The 21,517-nt window shown below is 54.0% G+C and overlaps 2 protein-coding genes across 4 annotated transcripts; both read left to right on the top strand.

Annotated features, from left to right (window-relative positions):
* Positions 1 to 8,851: 8,851 nt before the first annotated feature.
* On the top strand, positions 8,852 to 13,143 carry PEX11G (peroxisomal biogenesis factor 11 gamma). 2 transcript variants are annotated; one of them, XM_058040710.1, is made up of 5 exons: positions 8,852 to 8,917; positions 9,738 to 9,914; positions 10,020 to 10,198; positions 10,868 to 10,918; positions 11,765 to 13,143. In XM_058040710.1, exons 1-5 carry the CDS (start codon positions 8,852 to 8,854, stop codon positions 11,985 to 11,987), a joined length of 696 nt encoding a protein of 231 aa, XP_057896693.1. In that variant the 3' UTR covers positions 11,988 to 13,143. The 2 variants fall into 2 exon arrangements, with proteins under 2 accessions (XP_057896693.1, XP_057896692.1); XM_058040709.1 differs by having other exon boundaries at positions 11,762 to 13,142.
* A 2,400-nt stretch (positions 13,144 to 15,543) lies between these two features.
* On the top strand, positions 15,544 to 19,968 carry LOC131093513 (ectoderm-neural cortex protein 1-like). Of its 2 annotated transcripts, none has more exons than XM_058040697.1 (3): positions 15,544 to 15,590; positions 16,408 to 18,202; positions 19,495 to 19,968. In XM_058040697.1, the coding sequence occupies exon 2, from the start codon at positions 16,423 to 16,425 to the stop codon at positions 18,190 to 18,192; it is 1,770 nt and encodes a 589-aa protein (XP_057896680.1). In that variant the 5' UTR covers positions 15,544 to 15,590; positions 16,408 to 16,422; the 3' UTR covers positions 18,193 to 18,202; positions 19,495 to 19,968. The 2 variants fall into 2 exon arrangements, with proteins under 2 accessions (XP_057896680.1, XP_057896679.1); XM_058040696.1 differs by having other exon boundaries at positions 15,566 to 15,616.
* Positions 19,969 to 21,517: the final 1,549 nt, after the last annotated feature.

Consider the following 21,517-nt stretch of genomic DNA (forward strand, 5'->3'; position numbering starts at 1 on the left):
GCTGCTGCGACCTGGTGGCTCCCGGAGTCACACGAGAAGGGAATGCAGCAGGTAAATGGTAAGGCAGCAGCCCAGGATGGAGGTGAGATGGCACAGTGCAGAGCCTGGCACAAACACGTGCTGCCAGGCTGAGGAACCAGCCCCATCCCTGCCAGATTTGGGATTGCTGTGAATGGACAAGGTTTAAGGTGATGCTTGAGGCCACCCCACAAAGGAAGGAGAGCCCTGATGCCAGGCAGAAAATAAAATGAATATATGAAAATAAAATGGCTTCTGGATGTTTGCCTCCCACCAGGGCAGGAACTACACCAGGGAAGTGCTGCAGGATCCTCAGAGAGAAAAGATCACTGCACAACAATTATTTTATTTCCTATCCTCCCATCATCTCATGCAGAAGAGTCCAGGGCTCTCCTTGTGCTGCCTTTGCCCATTAACCCCCTGTGTTCCTCTCCCCCTGCTCCCTCTCTCAGAGGATTACACAACACACGTTTAAAGGCCCTGCCTGAACATCCTCCTTGCACACTTTTTTCTTGTCTCTCAGCGCAGCACCCCAGCGCCAGCACTCACCACCCTGCCAGGAAACTGCAGATAAACTCAGCTGAGGGGAGAGCAGGAGGGAGGGCGCTTATCTGTGCCCAGCTCCCCTCCTCTGCACTGCCTCGTTACCATGACAAAACCTGCGCTTTTTAAACACCACGCACACACACGGCTGATCTCGTGGAGAAGCAACAAGAAGGGAGCAGTCACAGGGCCTGGCTGGCGGATGGTGGCACGTTCCTCACCAGCTGACATGGGGAAGGCCCTCACGCTGCTGTTGGGGACAGAACAGGGGACAGCAGGATCCTAAGGAAGTTATTTTGGCTGCAGGACAGCCCCTCTCTGCTGTTCCTTCCCATAAAACACCCCGGTGATGGCACGTGTCCCTCTCACAAGGCAGAACAGGAATCTGTGTGCGGACAGAGACAATAAAACCCAAGTTCTGGTGAGGCTCTCTGCTCTCCAGGCAGTCCCTGTGCAGTCAGGAAGGGCCGGGAGCCATCAGCTCCAAGCTGCAGGTGTGCAGGGTGCCTGCGAGCAGCTCCTGCAATTCCTGCAGCCCTTGCCCTTCCCCAGATGGCTCCAGGGGCTCCTGGAGCTCACAGCCACAGCAGCAGAATCCAAACGTGCTGGCAGCAGCTTGTGGCTTCCCTCCAGATATTCTCTGCAGGGAAAATGGGGGACAAAACTCACCCTGTCACCTCAGAGCTAATGGGACACAAGAATTGCATGACCAAGTGCTCAGGAGCTTCACTGCTGGAGAAGGGATTAATTGTGATTTGGACACTTTGTACAGGTGCAGTTCCTGCAATTCCTGCAGCCCTTGCTCTTCCCCAGATGGCTCCAAGGGCTCCTGGAGCACCCAGTCCCAGCAGCAAAACCCAAACGTGCTGGCAGCAGCTTGTGGCTTCCCTACAGACATTCCCTGCAGGGATAATGGGGGATAAAACTCACCCTGTCACCTCAGAGCTAATGGGACATAGACCAAGAACTGCATGACCAAGTGCTCAGGAGATTTACTGCTGGAGAAGGGATTAATTGTGATTTGGACACTTTGTACAGGTGCAGCTGCCAAGGGGACATCCTCAGGCACAGCATGGCAGAGCTGCTGCCAAATGACACAAACTCCAGAGCAGTGCAGGTGTTTGGAGCAGATGGCATGGCACAGTTGTCCAGAAATAGAGAAAATTACCTTCCTAGTACAGTCCAGAGACAGGAAAACCTCCAGGACGCCAACTCAGGTCCTCTTTCCATCCCTCCAGTTTATTCCTGTAACATCTACGTTTGCCAGATTGGGCTGGCACCATTCTGGGTTGCACTTGGCCACTGACACATTGAAATGCCCTCAGCATAAATCCTACAGCCATCTCCATAAGAAACAGGGAAAGAGGGAGGAAAAGCAACAGAGGGATGGCTGTGACCCTGTTATTGGAGGGGAGGATAAAAGACGTGCATGTTCCTAAGAAAAGCCAGAGTTAATGAGTGGACGGACAGTGAGACATCCCATATCCCTCAGCTCTGGATCATTTCATGCCAAGCACACGAAGAATGGCTTGTGGCATGCCAGTGGCTTGTCCTCCTGCAGCAGATCTGAGCAACGTGCCAGCTGGGCACGCGGCCCCAGCATCAGGGACCCGAAAACAAACATTGGCTGAGGCACTAAGTGCTCTTTCCACACTTGTGAACAGACACTCGTGTTTGCTCTTCCCTGTGCAAACACAACAAAAGCCACAAATCCCTGGTGTTCCCCAGCCCTGGCTTTGCCATCGGCCTCCTGGAAACCAGCAGCAGAGAGAGCAACCCTCAGCCAAGGTGAGAAGAAGGGCAAGGAGCTCTGTGTGGGTCAGCAACACCCACAGGGCAGAGGAGCCTCTGAGGGCTCACCTGCAGCCTGAGGGGTCCCAACGCAACACAGACACACCCAAGGGGGTTCCAATCCCGTGCCCTGGCACACAGACCCATCCAAGGGGGTTCTAATCCCACACCTGGCACACAGACCTGTCCAAGAGGGTCCCAACCCCACACCCTGGCACACAGATCCATCCAAATGGGTCCCAACCCCACACCCTGGCACACAGACCCATCCAAGACCCACCCACGGGGGTTCCAACGCCATGCCCTGGCACACAGACCCATCCAAGAGGGTCCTAATCCCATACCTTGGCACACAGACCCACGCAAGGAGATCCCAAAGCCATACCCTGGCACACAGACCCATCCAAGACCCATCCAAGAGGGTCCCAACCCCATGCCCTGGCACACAGACCCATCCAAGAGAGTTCCAATTCCACACCTTGGCACACAGACCCATCCAAGAAGGTTCCAGTCCCATACCTTGGCACACAGACCCACCCAAGGAGATCCCAAACCCATACCCTGGCACACAGACCCATCCAAGACCCATCCAAGAGGGTCCCAACCCCATGCCCTGGCACACAGACCCATCCAAGAGAGTTCCAATTCCACACCCTGGCACACAGACCCACTCAAGGAGATCCCAACCCCCCCCCCTTGGCACACAGACCACCCAAAGAGGTCCCAGTCCCATGCCTTGGCACACAGACCCACCCAAGGAGATCCCAAACCCATACCCTGGCACACAGACCCACCCAAGGAGATCCCAAACCTATACCCTGGCACACAGACCCATCCAAGACCCATCCAAGAGGGTCCCAACCCCATGCCCTGGCACACAGACCCATCCAAGAGAGTTCCAATTCCACACCCTGGCACACAGACCACCCAAAGAGGTCCCAGTCCCATGCCTTGGCACACAGACCCACCCAAGGACATCCCAACTCCCCACCCTGGCACAGCCCCCGCCCCGTGCCCTCACCGTGGATGAGCTGCCGCCGGCGGTACAGGAAGGTCTGGCAGGCCGTGTAGTCGCGGTAGACGATGTTGAGGCCGATGCTGTGGCTCTCCAGCCAGTGCACGGTGGCCAGCCCGCGGGCACACACCTCCAGCGCCCGCACCCGCAGTGCCCCGCTCAGCTCCAGCTGCACCCGCCCGTGCAGCCGCTCCCCACCGCCATGGGCCCTGCCCTGCTCCAGCTGCACCTCCAGCCTCCGCACCCGCCCCGGCAGCTGCATCCCTGCTGCCCTCGCTGCTCCAGGAGCTGCCCGGGGAAAGGAGGAACAGAAAAAGCTGCACCAAAATTCCTGAATTTATCACTGCAGGCCTCCCCGGGGGCTGGACCGAGCCCTTGTTTTGCAGCGGTGCTGCAGCGTTGGACTCGTGTCCTGTAGTGACGAGGGATGTGTTTTTAAAGGGAGAAAAAAACGGGCCTCCATCTTATCTCTGAGTCACAGACACTGGCGACGTGACACGGGGACGTGCTGGGAGGGGTGACACGCACAGCCAGCAAAGTTGTCCCAGGGGTGGCACAAGGGCCACCACTGTCTGTTTTTGAGGGTATATCTTGCCGGGCCCTGTCTCCACAGATGAGCCAAATACCTTTAGGAAATCAAAATTTTGAGGGTGTACCTTGCCAGGCCCTGTCCCCACAGATGAGCCAGGCCACCATTTATTTTTGAGGGTATACCTTGCCAGGCCCCATCTCCACAGATGAGCTAAATTCCTTTAGGAAATCAAATTTTTGAGGGTATAGCTTGCCAGGCCCTGTCCCCACAGATGAGCCGGGCCACCATCTATTTTTGAGGGTGTACCTTGCCAGGTTCTGTCTCCACAAATGAGCCGGGCCACCATTTGTTTTTGAGGGTATACTTTGCCAGGTTCTGTCTCCACAGATGAGCTGGGCCACCATCTATTTTTGAAGGTATACCTTGCCAGATTCTGTCTCCACAGATGAGCCAAATTCCTTTAGGAAATCAAATTGGAAGTTTGCTAAAACGATCTGCAAGGTTTGTCATATGTAAGAAGCTTAGTTTGATTACACCAAGAAGTCATATTGCTATAAAGTGGGTGATAAGGAGTAACATTTAAATGTTTTCTCCTAGGAAATGAAAGAAATAACAGATATCCATAGTTAATGAGCCTAGGATTTCTAGCTCTTGAAGGTCAGGTTTATCAACTTTAGAATTATCAATATAAGGTCAGATTTATCAACTTTAGGATTATCACTATAAGTTTGGGGTTTCTGGCTGGGAGATGGAGATACATGATAGTCATCATGTGCTGGCAGATCTCACACAGTGAGCAGTGAGCGGCCTTCCTGCTTCAGGCATTCCTGGGGCACTGCTGGAATTGGAGAGGAGTTTAGAAAGCTCCAAAAACCAGCTCTGCTTTCTGTGTCTAGAAGTTGCACTAAAATCCACGTGCAAAAGAATGTGAATAATCACAGGGACTCCCAGCAACAGCTCTGCCAGCCAGCTGGTGCCTCCAAGGGTGATTCCAGCATTTCTCCCCGTGCCTGTTCCTGCAGCAGCGCAGGTGGCAGTGCCACCTCAGGGTCACATCAAAGTAATGGGGCAGAGCTGGAGCAGATGCAAGTCCCTGTTACTCCACCAAGTGTTGCAACTGAGGTGTTTGGAGGTGTTTAGGGACAGATGGGAGTGCCTGTGTGCACTTGGAAGATGTGAGTGCACGGCTCCTTTGAAGCACGTGTGGAGCAGGGATTGTCTCATTCCTGAAAAATAAAGAGTCAAATCCATCCGGGAAAGCACGAGGCTCGTGGGCCCAGGCACTGCTCACACACAGAGTGAAGCAGTTGTGAAATTTTCCCCACCCTGTGCTCAGAGGTCCTGAGGAATCAAAGCCATGTGCACGGAAAGGCTGAGAAGAGCTTCTCAAGTTCAGCTGAGCCACCCTGCTTACTCAAACCCCAAGGGACAGGGCTGGCCAGCCCCCACTGATCCCTCTGGAACACACCTCGATCCCAAACAGAGTTAGTGCAAGCTCAGCACTCAGGAAATCCATGTGAGTGAGCAGCTCAACAAAAACACAGGGCTCACCTCTGGGAAAACAGCCTGCTCATCACAGCCCTGCTGTCCTACTGTTCACTGACCTTTGGCTGCAGGCCTTGACCCCAAAATCCAAACAGAAAATAAGGGAATATCCCATCCCCCAGGCAGCCCTGGTGGTGCCTCTGGCTCTGTGGTGCCTCTGGCTCTGTTTGATCTCCCCACTTGCTCTGTTCCACCCCAGGGCCTGCCCAGAGGCTCTCGGTGCCTCCTGCCATGCTGAGGGATGTGGCACCCACGCCTTTGGGCTAATCTCCTCGTGTTTATTCTTGCTGTCACAACACCTCCTTGTGTCCTCATTCAAGCTGAGAAATAGATGTTCCCTGTGACAACACAGAGCTGGGCCAAGAGCAGAGCTCAGGGATAGCTCTGAGAGCCCACGCCGTGTGGGCAGCTCGGAGTGCGTCAGCACGCGCTGGAGGAGGGAGGACATCACCTTCCTGTGGGGACAGGGCCCTTCCAGGGTCCCCATGGGGACACAGCTTCCCTGGGAGTTTGCCTGTTGGATTTCAGTGGGTTTGTGGGTTTGGGTGTGAACTCTCCTCTCTGCTCAGCCCCACAGAGGTTCTGTGCCCTCCTGGGCAGAGCATTTCACCTGAGGAGACAAACCAGCTCTCAGCTCACTGAGATGGGGCTGACAAAGGGGCAGGTGGCACCACTGAGCCTGGTAGCCCCAGGATGTGAGTGTTGTTGCCTATAGGGTCACCCCACCCGGGCAGCTGCAGCATCCTCTGTCTCTGGTACCTGGCACATGCTCAGCTTTCTCTGAGGTGTTTTCCCTGTCTGGACACCTCTAGCCATGACAATTTTCCTCCTCTGACCCTCTGTGAGGGACTTTAATCCCCTTCTACGTCCCTCCAACACTCCCTGCCTTAGGGATTTGCTTGCCTGTCCTTCCTCTGCCTTCAAAATATTTCTCATCTACGACTCTGCTCCCACCTGAGGCTGGAGCAGACAGGGCTTGGTGCTCACTGGTCCATCTCAAGTAGCTCAGGAGCACACTCCAAGGGGAATTAAGGGGAGGCTGGAGCTTTGCTGGGTATAAACTCACTTCTCCTGTGGTTAATCCAAGCCTGTTAAGGCTGGGCCTGCTGTGGCACATCTTTGGGAAGTCCCTTTGCAGCATGGCTGCCGTGGTTCTGACAGAACTTTGATCTGCTGACAGATGGAATCAAAATAAAACTTAAATTGGAGGCAGTAAATGAGGAGGCTGCACCAGGAAAGCTCTGCAGTCACAGATACCTGTGTGCATTTCCCCTGGTGACAGGAAAAGGCCAGTTCTGCCGTCAGCACTTTGTTCACCCAAACAGAAAACAACTCTCAGGGTGAGGAGGCAAATGAAGGAATTCACATGGCAGTTATGGGAACATCACTCCATATGGTAGTTATGGAGCTGCTCCAGAAGTTGAGGGCCAAGGAAAAGACCAATTCAGCTGTGATCTGTTCCACATTTAGCAAATCAAATGGCTCAAACACAGAAACATGGCATGAAGGGACCTCTCTGTGAACTGCTGGACAAACAGCAGGCAGCGTCACAGGAGGATTTTCTTAATGCCTTCCATGACCAGCTCTAACCACATCCCTTCCTGAGGTTGCATAAGCCCAGCTTTTGATCAAAATCCTTTCCTTCCTCCCAAAAATTAATGTAAAACAACTTTTAAAAACAAACGTAGCAATGATGAAAGATCAAGACACTGATTCACATCCCAGAAAGAATTAATTTTATTCATTTTACGTAAGGAAGTGGCAAAGGGATTGACAGCAGATTGCAGTGAGGTGAGTCACGAGACTGGGACAAGGATGTGGTGCATCAGGTGGGATAACTGCAGCATCTGAGGATACAGCAAGTGCAAAACAGCCAGAATCACTGAATATCCCAGGTGGGAAGGGACCTGTGACGGTGTTCACAGGGGTTTTAGGATGAGGGAAGAGACAAGGATCTGACTCCATGCCTCAGAAGGCTCGATTTATTATTTTATTATATATATTGTATTAAAACTATACTAAAAGAATAGAAGAAAGGATTTCATCAGAAGGCTACCTAAGAATAGAAAAAGAAATAATGAATAACAAAGGTTTGTGTCTCTGACAGAGAGTCCAAGCCAGCTAAGCTGCAATTGGCCATTAATTAAAAACAACTCCATGAGACCAATCACAGATGCACCTGTTGCATTCCACAGCAACAGATAATCATTGTTTACATTTTGTTCTTGAGGCCTCTCAGCTTCTCAGGAGGAAAAATCGTAAAGAAAAGATTTTTCAGAAAATATCACAGCTACAGGGACCCACAAGGATCTCAAGTCCAGCAGCAAAAGCTTGGCTGGGAGTGGCTCTGCTTAGTGCCATGATCCTGTCTCATGAAATCAAATTTATTTATTCAAAGGATGATCTACTCAAAATGTTCTTCCCCCTGAGGGTGCTGGGCACTGCCCAGGCTCCCCAGGGAATGGTGCCAAGACTGCCAGAGCTCCAGGAGCTCTCAGGGGTGCTCAGGGTGGGGGTGTTGGGGTGGCTGTGCAGGGACAGGGGCTGCACTGATCATCCCTGTGGGATCCAGCTCAGGATATTCTGATTCTGTGATACTCTGCTATAAAAAGGCAAAATATCCAGATAGTTCTTACAGCTTTAATTAGCAGCAGTGTGAGAATGACTCTGTGCCCAGCCTCTGGACACACTGAAGCAGGTGTGTGAAAAAAAGGTTTTAAAAGTTTAATAGTAATAAAATGGTTATAAAAATAGCAATACAATTAGAGTAATAATAACTTGGACAATTTGGATTAGAACAATATGAGTCAATAGAAACAAAGAGTTACAGACAGACCAGGTACCTTTTTCTGGGCAGCACGAGCCCGAGAAAGGACACAGTTAACAGAGGATTAACCCTTAAAAACAACAGCCTGTTGCATATTCATACACCTCATACATTATGCATAAATTCCATTCAAATACAGGATTCTGTCTGGTCAGTGTCAGCTACTTCCTCTTAATCCTAACTCAGCAAGGTGGGAAAAAGTTCGTTTCTTCTGATAATGGGGCAATAAATTCTCTTTCTCTGAAAGATTCAGGTGTCCTGTGGCTGCTATCTCGCTGCAAGTCCTCTCTTTTTTCATAAAAGTATCCTACATAGCATAATTTCTATTTTAACATTTTGTTATAACCTAAAACTATATTTAACACACTACCTAAGAGAAGTAATACAGCATCACTTTCTATCACAACACATATAATATTCATTTGAATATTTGCGAAAAGCCAATCATAAAATAAACGCATTTTTCACAGGCAGGGCCCGGCTGGGCCGCGGGGCAGCCAGGCCGCGTTGCCATAGCGACAGCTCCTCCTTCCCGGCATGCCCCGCGCCCGCACGTGACTTCACACCCGGAAGTGTTGCCATGGCGGCGGGCGCGCTTTGGGGGCTCGTGGCTGCGCTGGAGACGCACCGGGGCCGCGACCGGGCGGTGAGTGAGGGGAGGGGGGGTCTGAACCCCCGGTACCGGGCGGGGAGTGAGGGGAGGGGGGGTCTGAACCCCCGGTACCGGGCGGGGAGTGAGGGGAGGGGGGGTCTGAACCCCCGGTACCGGGCGGGGAGTGAGGGGTGGGGGGGTCTGAACCCCCGGTACCGGGCGGGGAGTGAGGGGAGGGGGGTCTGAACCCCCGGTACCGGGCGGGGAGTGAGGGCAGGGGGGGTCTGAACCCCCGGTACCGGGCGGGGAGTGAGGAGGGGGCTCTGAGTCCCCCGGTACCGGGACTGTAATGACCCAGCCTTAACGGGAATGAAGCACCTGAGGGATTCCTAAGTGCTGGTGGTGGATAGGAACGACAAAAGGCGGAGGGGGCACAAACAACCCGAGTTTTACCGGTAAATGACGGGATGGAAACGGGAATGGGAGTCCCGGAGCACAGGGGGAAGGGAAGGGAAGGGAAGGGAAGGGAAGGGAAGGGAAGGGAAGGGAAGGGAAGGGAAGGGAAGGGAAGGGAAGGGAAGGGAAGGGAAGGGAAGGGAAGGGAAGGGAAGGGAAGGGAAGGGAAGGGAAGGGAAGGGAAGGGAAGGGAAGGGAAGGGAAGGAAGAAGGGAAGGGAAGGGAAGGGAAGGGAAGGAAAAAGGGAAAGGGAAAGGAAGGAAAAGAAAAGGAAAAGGGGAAGGGAAGGAAAGGGAAAAAGAAAAGATGGATGGATGGATGGATGGATGGATGGATGGATGGATGGATGGATGGATGGATGGATGGATGGATGAGGAGCAGCCCCGGTTCCAGCCGCACCCTCCCGTGCCATCCCCAGGTCCGGGCTCTGTCCTACGGCTGCCAGCTGGCGGGGGCAGCGCTGCCCGGCCCCGGGGGGCTGCCCGGGGGGCTCCTGGCCGCCTCTGCCCAGCTCAGCTCCTGCCGCACCGCCCTGCGCCTCTTCGACGACCTGGCCATGCTCCGGCACAGCTGCAGCTACGGGCTGGGCCCCGAGGTGAGAGCGGCCCCGGGGCTCCCGGGCCGGGCCCCGAGGTGAGAATGGCCCCGGGGGGCTCCCGGTGCCCCCGTGCCCCATGTGCCGCTCTGTGCCCTCCCGCAGGGTGAGGACGCGCTGGTCCGAGGGCTCTCGGTGCTCTCCAACGTGGCCAACCAGCTGTACTACCCCTGCGAGCACCTGGCCTGGGCCGCCGACGTGGGCATCGTCAGAGCCGCCTCCCAGCGCTGGTGGGCACGGAGCACGGCGCTGTGGGGCTGTGCCCTGCTGCTGGGCATCCTGCGGTACGGGATGGGCACCGGGGGCTGTGCCCTGCTCCTGGGCATCCTGGGGGCTGTGCCCTGCTGCTGGGCATCCTGCGGTACGGGATGGGCACTGGGGGCTGTGCCCTGCTCCTGGGCATCCTGTGTTTCGGGATGGGCACCAGGGTGATCCTGGCCATCCTGGGGGCTGTGCCCTGCTGCTGGGCATCCTGGGGTACAACATGGGCACTGGGGCTGTGCCCTGCTCCTGGGCATTCTGCGGTACGGGATGGGCACCTGGGGGTGATCCTGCCCTGCTCTGGGCATCCTGTAGGCTGTGCCCTGCTGCTTGGCATCCTGTGGTACAACATGGGCACTGGGGCTGTGCCCTGCTCCTGGGCATCCTGGGGGTGTGCCCTGCCCTGGGCATCCTGTGGTACAACATGGGCACTGGGGCTGTGCCCTGCTCCTGGGCATCCTGCGGTACAGGGTGGGCACCAGGGTGATCCTGCCCTGCCCTGGGCATCCTGGGGGCTGTGCCCTGCTGCTGGGCATCCTGCGGTACGGGATGGGCACCAGGGTGATCCTGCCCTGGCAAAGCTGGGGGAGGTGCTCTTCTTCCTCGCTGGAGTGAAAGTTGGTCGTGAAAGAGGGAAAAATAAAAACTCCTCCTGTTCGGCGCTGTAGGAGAAATGATTCTGTGCTTTTCAGATCGCTGAGGATTTTGTTCCAGTTAAGAAGAAAGCTGAGGCAGCACAAGTGGTAGGATTTCCCTCTGTGGCTGTAGAGCTGATCAGGCAATCCCAGAGTGGTTTGGGTTGGGAGGGACCTCAAAGCCCATCCCACTCCCTTTCAGCTTCCACCATCCCAGGCTGCTCCCAGCCCTGCCCAGCCTGGCCTTGGGCACTGCCAGGGATCCAGGGGCAGCCCCAGATGCTCTGGGAAATCCATCCCAGCCCCTCCCCACCCTCACAAGAACAATTCCTTCCCAATATCCCATCCATCCCTTCCCCTCTGGCAGTGGAAGCCATTCCCTGTGTCCTTTCCCAAAGTCCCTCTCCATCCTTCCTGTCAGTTCTCATCTGTGGCCATCACAGCTCTGAGGACACGCTGGACTCATGTGGGAAATGGATTTGGAGGGAATTCTCAAAGCTTGACAAAGGCTCACACAGTGTCAAACCTTGAGATAAGAAATGCTGACTTAGAAATGCCATGGAACAGCACAGACATTGCTGAGAGAGAAATGGAACTAGGAAGTTTCAAAGGATGGTTTTGTAAATAAGATTAGATATTTTGGAGAAATAGAACTATGAAAGATGCATTGTAGTAAGGCCCATGAGGGGTAATTTTGGCTGATTGGCTTTAAGGCATTTACAGCATGGTGTGGCTAAAGCTGATAGGCCAAGAAATGTTTATAATAAATTGTAATTAGGAAATAGTTAATTTCTGATGGTGATGGTGTGAATTATAACATCTGTATTGTCTCACCCTTCACATGAGACTGAAAATGGACTAAAAGTTGTTAAAACACCTCTCAGTACCCCCTCTCTGGATCAGAAAAGGTTTAATCTGACAGACTGTCCCTAACATCACCTTTTCCTCCAGCAGCCCTTCACCTCAGAGGCAGCAGAAGCTGAGAGCCCAGGTGAAGGCTGAACTTCTGAGCATCCTCATGGACACAGCAGATCTCTGCAATGCCATCCACTGGCTGCCTCCAGGGTTCCTCTGGGCAGGAAGGTTCCCCCCATGGCTGGTTGGACTCCTGGGCACCATCTCCTCCCTGATTGGAATCTACCAGGCATCAAGAGGAGCAAATTCTGAAGCTGCTTAAGCCACAACTGAGCTTCACAAGCTCAGTTTTCACATGGTAAAAGTGCCTTTGGTGAAGCAGGGTGTAGTTTAACTTTCCTGGGTTGATGATTGTCCTTCCAGATATCCCATAATTGGGATGGAATCCAGATGCCTGTTGCAGAGGGGATTGTTTGCAGCTGATAATTTTTATCATTCTTCATCAGAAAAATAATTCAGGTGAATCCTCTGACAATCAACAATGGGTAAAACTGAGGGGGAAAGTTGCTTCCATGTGTCCCAAAAGATAAATGCAACCTGCCAGTGTCGTTTGCCACTTGAAGGAGCACAGTGGCCACGGTTCTGTCACAGAGAACTGGTAAGGGATGGATGCTGAGAGCTCCCACTCTGGCCTTGGATGGGACCCCTGTGCTGGGAATTCTCCAGGTATTGGGGTTAGGGCTCAGACAGGAGCCAGCAGAGGTGCTGTTTGTGTTTCCTCAGAGGTGAGGGGGACAGGAATTGCTGCTGGAAGCAGCGAGGACCTTCCTAACCTGCCCTGCCCGTTTAAGGAGAAATGTTGGGAATGGCAATTCCCCAATTCCCATTCCAGCTGTGCCTTTGTGCGATGCCACCGGGTGGAGCTCTTCCACCAGGCTCCAACAGCCCTGTTTTCATAAATTTCCTGCTTTTTTTTTTTTTTTTTCTTTTTAATAAATCACCTTTCAAAGGAGCAATCAAACCAGCGCCAAGCTGGGGTTTGCAGTTCCAGTTCTGGGCGTTGCCAATAATAAACGACACAAATGCTTCAAAGGTGGCCCTGAGTGATCATTCCTCCTGGTAACAGGGAGAGAAGCTCTTTATCTTTGATTCTGGAAAGCTCCAGAGCATTGGTGCAGTGTGAGCTGCAGCTGCACATGTGCCACCAGCCTTCCTCCTTGTGAAAAACGCCAATCAGTTGTTTTTTAAAAATTTAAAAGTTTAATAGTTGTAAAATGGTTATAAAAATAGTAATACAATTAGAGTAATAATAATTTAGACAATTTGGATTAGGACAATATGAGACAATAGAGACAAAGAGTTTTGGATGTCCAGGTACCTTTTTCTGGGCAGCACGAGCCTGAAAAAGGACACAGTTAAGAAAGGATTAACCCTAAAAAACAACAGCCTGTTGCATATTCATACACTTCATACATGATGCATAAATTCATTTAAATACAGGATTCTGTCTGGTCAGTGTCAGCTTGTTCCTCTGAATCCCAACAGCGCCTTCAAGGCAGGAAGAAGTTCGTTTCTCTTGATAATGGGGCAATAAATTCTCTTTCTCTGAAAGATTCAGGTGTCCTGTGGCTGCTATCTTGCTGCAAATCCTCTCTTTAAAAAAAGTATCCTACATAGCATCCTTTCTATTTTAGCATTTTGTTATAACCTAAGACTATATTTACCACACTACTTAAGAGAATTAATACAGCATCACTTTCTAACACAACACATATAATATTCATTTTAATGTTTACAAAAAGCCAATCCTAAAATACACGCATTTTTCACACTCCTGCTGCAGTAATTCCCAGTCCCTGCCTGCCTGCCATGGAAATGCATCCTTTGAAAAGAGCTGTGCTTACTGTGGTGTCCCAGGACAGCACATGCTGCACCTCCAGGAGCTGTGACCTTGCTGTGTGGGGCTGCTTTTGGCTGGGCACGGGGAGCTGTGTCCTGCCTGTGTTCAAAGAGCACAGGGAGCCCTGCAAACTCTTTCTCCTTTGCCCTTGGTGTTTATCTGGACCTTCACCCTGCAGTGTCCCTGAGGATGTGGCTGTGCTGGGCATTTGCTGCCACACTGGCAGGATTTGGTGCAGCTCAGGGCTTACCTGCAGTTTGTTTATTCTTGTTTATTCTCTCCTTTTCTCAGTCCTGTGTCTGAACAGGGGGATCTCTCCTGGTCCTGTCAACCACTGTGGTGGCTCCTGCTGCAGTTTAGTGGTTTTTAATAATAAATCAGATTTCTTTGGTGTTCTCAACCCCATTGATCATTCCTCCAGGACTCACTGGACTGCTCAACACAGGACAATACTATTAAGTATTCATATACTATTAATACTAATGCTATACAGGATAATTGTAGCTCTGCCAATAAAAAAAAAAAAAAACAAAAACAAACAAACCAAGAAATCCTGCATAACCTCTGATGCCAAATTAATAAACATCTTAACCATGCATTAATTTTAATGTAGAGAAAGGAAACTGTAAACTGCTCTAAGTGCAGTCTACAGTGCATTTCCAGTGCATTTGCTTCATCCATTCCTCAACAAATGACCTTAATTTACAGCTGGAACATGCAGAGATAAATCAAAATTGGGTGATTCAGAATTTCTGGGATTTGTATTTTTTTCTTGAGGTGGTTTTGATCCCTGCTGACACACAGGGTTTAAACACCTGTGGTGGCTGCTGCTTCTCCAGAGCAGCACTCACTCATTTTTAGCACAAGGACTTGTGCAGGCAGACCCGATCCTCCCAAAACTTGGTGATTTTCTTCTCTTTTCCAATGTGGCATGTGAAAAATGCATGCATTTTATGAATGGCTTTTTGTAAACATTAAAATGAATATTATATGTGTTGTGTTAGAAAGTGATGCTGTATTAATTCTCTTAAGTAGTGTGGTAAATATAGTTATAGGTTATAACAAAATGTTAAAATAGAAACGATGCTCTGTAGGATCCTTTTTTTAAAGAGAGGACTTGCAGCGAGGTAGCAGGCACAGGACACCTGAATCTTTCAGAGGAAGAGAATTTATTGCTCTCTTATCAGAAGAAATTAACTTCTTCCTGCCTCGAAGGCGCTGTTGGGATTCAGAGGAAGTAGCTGATGATGACCAGACAGAATCCTGTGTTTGAATGGAATTTATGCATCATGTATGAGGTGTATGAATATGCAACAGGTTATTGTTTTTAAGGGTTAATCCTTTGTTAATGGGTGTCCTTTTTCGGGCTTATGCTGCCCAGAAAAAGGTACCCGGACTGTCTGTAACTCTTTGTCTCTATTGTCTCATATTGTCCTAATTCAAATTGTCCAAATTGTTATTACTCTAATTGTATTACTATTTTTATAACTTTTAAAAATTTAGAAACAACTGTTTGGCGTTTCCCACATGCTCCACGCAGGAGCACATTTGCTGAGCAGGCCTGGCTGCTCCGGCCGGGATCTGCCTTTGTCAGCAGCCGGGATCCAAAGGGCGCTGCCGGTCCCGGCGCCGCTGCCCCGTTTATGGCCCTTTATGGCGGGGGTGGCTCCATCTGCCAAGCCCGGGAGGCTCAGATCCGCCGGCCCGGCCCCCGTGCCGCGATGTCGGGGCCGTGCTGCGATGCTGGGACCGGGGGACAGCGGGGGACAGCGGGTGGCACCGGCGCACGTGGGGAGGGGACACGGCCACGCTGCCCGCGGGCAGGGCGGGGAGCAGCGCGCTGCGCATGCGCACGGCTGGCCCCGCCTCCCATTCACAAAGAGAGCGTGCCGCGCGCCGCGGGCGCTGATTGGCTGCGAGGCGGGAGGGGGCGGGGCCGGAGCCGGGCGGCCACGCGGCGGCGGCGGAGGGGCGGCGGCAGAGCCGGAGCGGAGCGGGAGCGGGCGGGAGCGGGCACCGAACCGGGTACGGGATACCGAGTGCGGAACCGGGTATGAGATACCGCGTACGGGACAGCGGGGACCGGGTACGGAACCGGGTACAGAACCGGGTGCGGGATACCGGGTACGGGATAACGGGGACCGGACGGGACCGGGTACAGAACTGGGTACGAGATACTGGGTGCAGGATAGTGGGGACCGGGTACGGAACCGGGTGCGGGATAGCGGGGACCGGGTACGGGATAGCAAGGACAGTGAGAAACCGGGTACGGCATCGGGTATGGGACAGCGAGGGCTGTACAGGAACGGGTAGGGAACCGGGTACGGGATAGCAGGGACCGTGTAGGGCCGAATACGGAACCGTGTGCGGGACCGGGTGCGGGGTAACGGGGACCGCGCGGAACCGGGTACGGCATAGGGGGGACCCTGAGGGACACCTGGACCAAGTGTGGGACCGCGGGGGCAGGTGCGGGACCAGGTGAGAACCGCAGGGCCGGGTGCAGAATAACTGAGTCAGGCACGGGACAGCGGGTCCGGATGCGGGACAGAGGAGCCCGGTGCGGGACCGCGGGGCGGGCTGGGCACGGGCATCACCGGAGGCGCACATCGCCCCCTCCCCGCTACTACCTGAGGCCCGGCGGAGCTCTGCGCTGCACGGTTCCGGATCTCCCCGTACCCCGTTTCGGTCGGTGCCCCGCAGCTGACCGGCGCTCCCGATGCCCCGTTCCCCCGTTCGGCCCCACCGCGCTCCCGTTACCGGCCGGTACCGCGCTCCTCCCGGCCGTGCCGTGCCGGGCCCGTGGCCGCGCTGCCCGTGCTGACTCGCCGCTTTTGCCCCGCAGAGCAGCCTCAGCACAATGTCCGTCAGCAGCCACGAGAACCGGAAATCCCGCTCGAGCTCGGGCTCCATGAACATCCACCTCTTCCACAAACCGGGCCACGCCGACAGCCTCCTCACCCAGCTGAACCTGCTCCGCCAGCAGAACCTCTTCACCGACGTGGTGCTGCGGGCAGGGAACCAGAGCTTCCCGTGCCACCGCGCCGTCCTGGCCGCCTGCAGCCGCTACTTCAACGCCATGTTCAGCGGGGGCCTGAAGGAGAGCAGGGATGCCGAGGTCAACTTCCACGACTCGCTCCACCCCGAGGTGCTGGAGCTGCTGCTGGACTACGCTTACTCAGCCCGGGTGCTGATCAACGAGGAGAACGCCGAGTCCCTGCTGGAGGCCGGGGACATGCTGCAGTTCCAGGATATCCGGGATGCTTCTGCTGACTTTCTGGAGAAGAATCTCTACCCTGGGAACTGCCTGAACATGCTGCTGCTGTCCGATGCCCACTGCTGCGAGCGGCTGCTGGAGCTGTCCTGGAGGATGGCCTTGGCCAACTTCACCTCGCTCTGCAAGACTGAGGATTTCCTCCGGCTGCCCAAAGACAAGCTGCTGGAGCTGGTGGAGAGCGAGGAGCTGGAGGTGGAGGACGAGACTCTGGTCTACGAGGCCGTTATAGGCTGGATCCGCTACGATTTGCCCCGGCGCCACGAAGTTCTGCCCGAGCTGCTGCGCTCCGTGCGCCTGGCCCTGCTGCCCGAGTCCTACCTGAGGAAGCAGGTGGCCTGCGAGAAGCTGGTGACCAGCCACAAGCTGGGGGAGGAGATCGTGGCCGACGCCGTGCGCTGCAAAATGAAGATCCTGCAGAACGACGGGCTGGTGACGGGCTGCTGCGCCCGGCCCCGCAAGGTCAGCCAGGCCCTGCTGCTGCTCGGCGGCCAGACCTTCGTGTGCGACAAGATTTACATGCTGGACCATAAAAGCAGCGAGATCATCCCTCGTGCCGACATCCCCAGCCCCCGCAAGGAGTGCAGCGCCTGCGCCATCGGCTGCAAGGTTTACATCACCGGCGGCAAGGGCTCCGAGAACGGCGCTTCCAGGGACGTCTGGGTCTACGACACCCTCCACGACGAGTGGGCCAAAGCTGCTCCCATGCTGGTGGCGCGGTTTGGCCACGGTTCCGCCGAGCTGGACCACTGCCTGTACGTGGTGGGGGGACACACGGCCACGAACGGGTCCTTCCCGGCCTCGCCCTCCGTGTCCCTCAAGCAGGTGGAGCACTACGACCCTCAGCTGGACAAGTGGTCGCTGGTGGCTCCTCTCCGGGAGGGCGTCAGCAACGCCGCCGTGGTGGGAGCCAAGATGAAGCTGTTTGTTTTCGGGGGCACCAGCGCCAACCAGAACAAGCTGCCCAAGGTGCAGTGCTTCGACCCGCGCCAGAACCGCTGGACGGTGCCCGCCAGCTGCCCCCAGCCCTGGCGCTACACGGCCGCCGCCGTGGTGGGCAGCCACGTCATCGTCATCGGCGGCGACACCGAGTTCTCGGCCAGCTCCGCTTACCGCTTCCACAGCGACACCTTCCAGTGGTCCAAGTTTGGGGACGTCACCGCCAAGTGCATCAGCTGCCGCGCCGTCACCTCGGGGAACAGGCTCTACGTGGTGGGCGGCTACTGCGGGGCGCAGCGCTGCAAAACCCTGGACTGCTACGACCCCTCGTCCGACACGTGGAGCAGCGTCACCACCGTGCCCTACTCGCTCATCCCCACCGCCTTCGTCAGCACCTGGAAGTACCTGTCAGCCTGAGACCTGCAAGGTAAATAGCTGTGGGTCAAGAGCTCCTCTGTGTCAGGTTAAAACTTGATGAGGGGCAGGTGCACGTGGCTCTGGATTGGAGTTGTCCTAAAGAAGAGCCTTGTGTGAGTATCAGCTCCTAAACTTCCAGGCTGGTAGTGTGGGATCTAAAAGCTCTGCAGGAGATGGGGTCTAAAAGCCCTGTAGGAGCTGGTGGGATCTCAAAGCCCTGCAGGAGATGGGATCTAAAAGCCCTGCAGGAGATGGTGGGGTCTGAAATCCCTGCAGGAGATTGGGGGATCTAAAAGCTCTGCAGGAGATTGGGGGATCTAAAAGCCCTACAGGAGATGGGATCTAAAAGCCCTGCAGGAGATGGTGAGATCTCAAAGCCCTGCAGGAGATGGGATCTGAAAGCCCTGCAGGAGATGGGATCTAAAAGCCCTGCAGGAGATGGTGGGATATGAAAGCCCTGCAGGAGATGGTGGGATGTAAAAGCCCTCAAGGAAATAGTGGGATCTGAAATCCCTGCAGGAGGTGGGATCTAAAAGCCCTGCAGGAGAGAGAACATCCCTCTAGGTGCTGAATTGCTGCAGGGAGAAGGATCAGTATAAACAACGAGACTCTCAACCTGGCATCTTGCCCCGTGCAGAGATTTTGGGGAATGCTGTGTGCAGGGATTGGGTGTCGTGGCTGGGTCAGCAGGCTGCAGGAGCTGGTGTTTGTGCAGGCAGGCTGTCTGCAGGAGCTGGGACAGACCCCATGGTGCCACTGGCTCCAGCTGCTGCTTTTAGCACAGCCTGCTCCTCCTGGTGCCACACTTAATCTGCCAGTGGCACCCAAATGTCTTGTGGGACGCCAGGGCTGTGAGCTGGTGCCAGAACAAGATTATAGCTGGGACTTAGTCCCAGAATGGTGGGTAATTGCATTTATAAGACAAGCCTTGTCTATGTATAAACACAGGGTTTCTCTGCTTCTAATTATTCCCTGGTGTCCCTTTCATGCCACTGCTTTCCTGCTACACAGAGATTGACTTTCAACATTTGCAACTGGAATTAAATCTTTCTAAGGGCTTTTGGCAGAAACTATGCCAGTGAATCACAGACCCTGCAGGGTTTTCCTTTTCTCTTTGCAGGAGTCGTGCTGTCTAAATAAAATTATTTACTGTAATAAAATACCCAGTGATACCTTTAGAAAATTCCTGGCTGTGGAGGGGAATCAGCAGGCATGGCTGGGATTTCTCTGGGGTTTGAGGCCTGGGGAGAGGGGTTGGGGTTGCTGTGCCCTCGTCTCACAATGCTCTGCTCTGCACCACAGGTTTCTCACCTGGTTTTGCCAAGTGCCTCCCTTGATGAGGACCCAGATGGAACACACGGGCAGCAGGAGCTTCTCCTCCCACCTGGCAGCTCTGTGAGCTGGGTGCCACCAGCAGGGCTCAAGGAAACTCAGTTCTGGCTTTGAATTGCTTCTGCAAACCCTTGGCCAGGCCAGGGAGGGGACAGGACCTCCTTGGGCTGGCAGCTTGTGCTGTCCCTTGAGACAGCAAAACGGTTTCCAAGTGTTCTCCTAACTCGTGTGATCTCAGAGCAGGAACCAGAGAGATTGTTTTGGTTTCAGTGGTGCTAGAAAGGAGAAAGGACACTCCTGACCAGCTGCAGGACTGCACTGCTGGCACTCACAGCACCCAAGCAGCAGCCTGGGATGTCAGAACACGTGACAGTACTTTGCCCAAGGGCTGGTTCTGCACATTTGTTTCTTTTTATACGGCAGTTTTGTGTGTTTATTACTCAGCCTGGAGCTGCTTCAATAAATCTGAATAAAATCCACGGTGTCCTTTGCCTGTTCTGTGTGCTTAAGGTGCAGTTTTCCCAGCCCACACTTGAGACCATATTCAGTAGAACAGTGAGGAGCATTCCCTGCTGCAGTGCAAATCAAGGGCTCAGATCTTCCTGTGCCTTTGTAACTTGGGACTGAGGAAAGCTCAGATCTCACACTGCCTTCTGGCTTTGAAGGAGACACAAATCTCTTCGAAACTTCAAAGATTAAGGTGTTCTCTGCCCTTTCCTGGTCACTGTGCACAGAGTGGGGTTTCCTCATTATCCAAAAGAATGGGAAAAGGTGCTGCCCCTTCTGTGCTCCAGGCCCTGCTCCAGGTGAGGCAGTGCCTGGGAAAGGAAAGCTCTGCCAAGGGGAGGAGGTGAGACAGGAACCAGCATGGTCAGAGGAAACAGGCACCAAAGGTACAACCAACTGTCTCACCACAGAAGCACGGTTTGGGTGTGATCCATCATTTCAGAATTAAATAAATCAATGTCACAACTCTTCCGAGCTGCTTGCACAGGCAAGAGCTGGCAGGAAGGGAAGGAAGGGAGCTGCCCTGCTGCTGGGGGCTGGAGCAGATGCATCAGCTTCATTTCCACCCCCTTTTCTGATTCTTTTGCCATTTTCAGCCCCCAGGCTGGGCCTTTTTTCATGCACCCTTGTCGTGCCTCCTCTCATGGCTGGCTGAGCCCAACAGGAGCTGCCAGGCTGCAGGGAGAGGAGCCCACAGGCAGCAGCAGCAGGGACACACACTCATTTTGATGAGAAAAGGCTGTTTAGATCATGGAATCCAACCATCAGCAGCTCCCAGCCTGACTGTGCCTTGCAAGAGGGGAAAATCACAGCACAGGACTCTGCTGGGGCCAGCAGCTGTCTGGAATATCTCCAGCCCTGTTATCCAGCCAGGAGCTGCCTCACCTTTGTTACACCTCCAGCTCCTCCTGAGGGCTGGACAGAGCAGGAGGAGTGGATGTTTCATTCATGGCCCTTTGAGCAGCAGCAGCTGTTTTGTTTTGTTGATGCTGCCAAGCAATCAACGCTGGCTGCCCGCCACATCCACGCCCTGCTCGGGGATGGAGCAGCCTCCAGCAGCACAGATCCATCAGATCCGTCTGCTGGGCCTTACCTGAGCCAGGTAAGGGGGGTCTCAGCTGGGGGAGAGTGAGAGTCTGTCAGAAATATCCCTCATCTGCCTCATTGATTGTCACTGAAGAGAAGACCCCCCCCCCCCGTCTAGAATCTGTGGCTCTGAAGGAGAAAGTCACACACCAAAGGCCCTGAGACCTGAGAGCTCAGTGTTGAGTTATTGTTTTTGCTGTTGTTTGCTGTATGCTACACTGAGCCCAATGAGAAGAAGAAGGGAGCACCATGCCCTGTTTGCAACAACAGCCTTGGGAGCTGTCCCACCTCTCGGCCTGGCTGGACTTCTCCTGAGTTTCAGAGGGTCTCCCACAGAAGACCCTCAGCTGTTTCACAGCCACCGTGACAGACAGACTGAGATGTAAGGCCCCTCTCCATC

The sequence above is a fragment of the Melospiza georgiana genome, chromosome 26 (assembly GCF_028018845.1).
Source record: "Melospiza georgiana isolate bMelGeo1 chromosome 26, bMelGeo1.pri, whole genome shotgun sequence".
NCBI classification, from domain to species: Eukaryota; Metazoa; Chordata; class Aves; order Passeriformes; family Passerellidae; genus Melospiza; species Melospiza georgiana.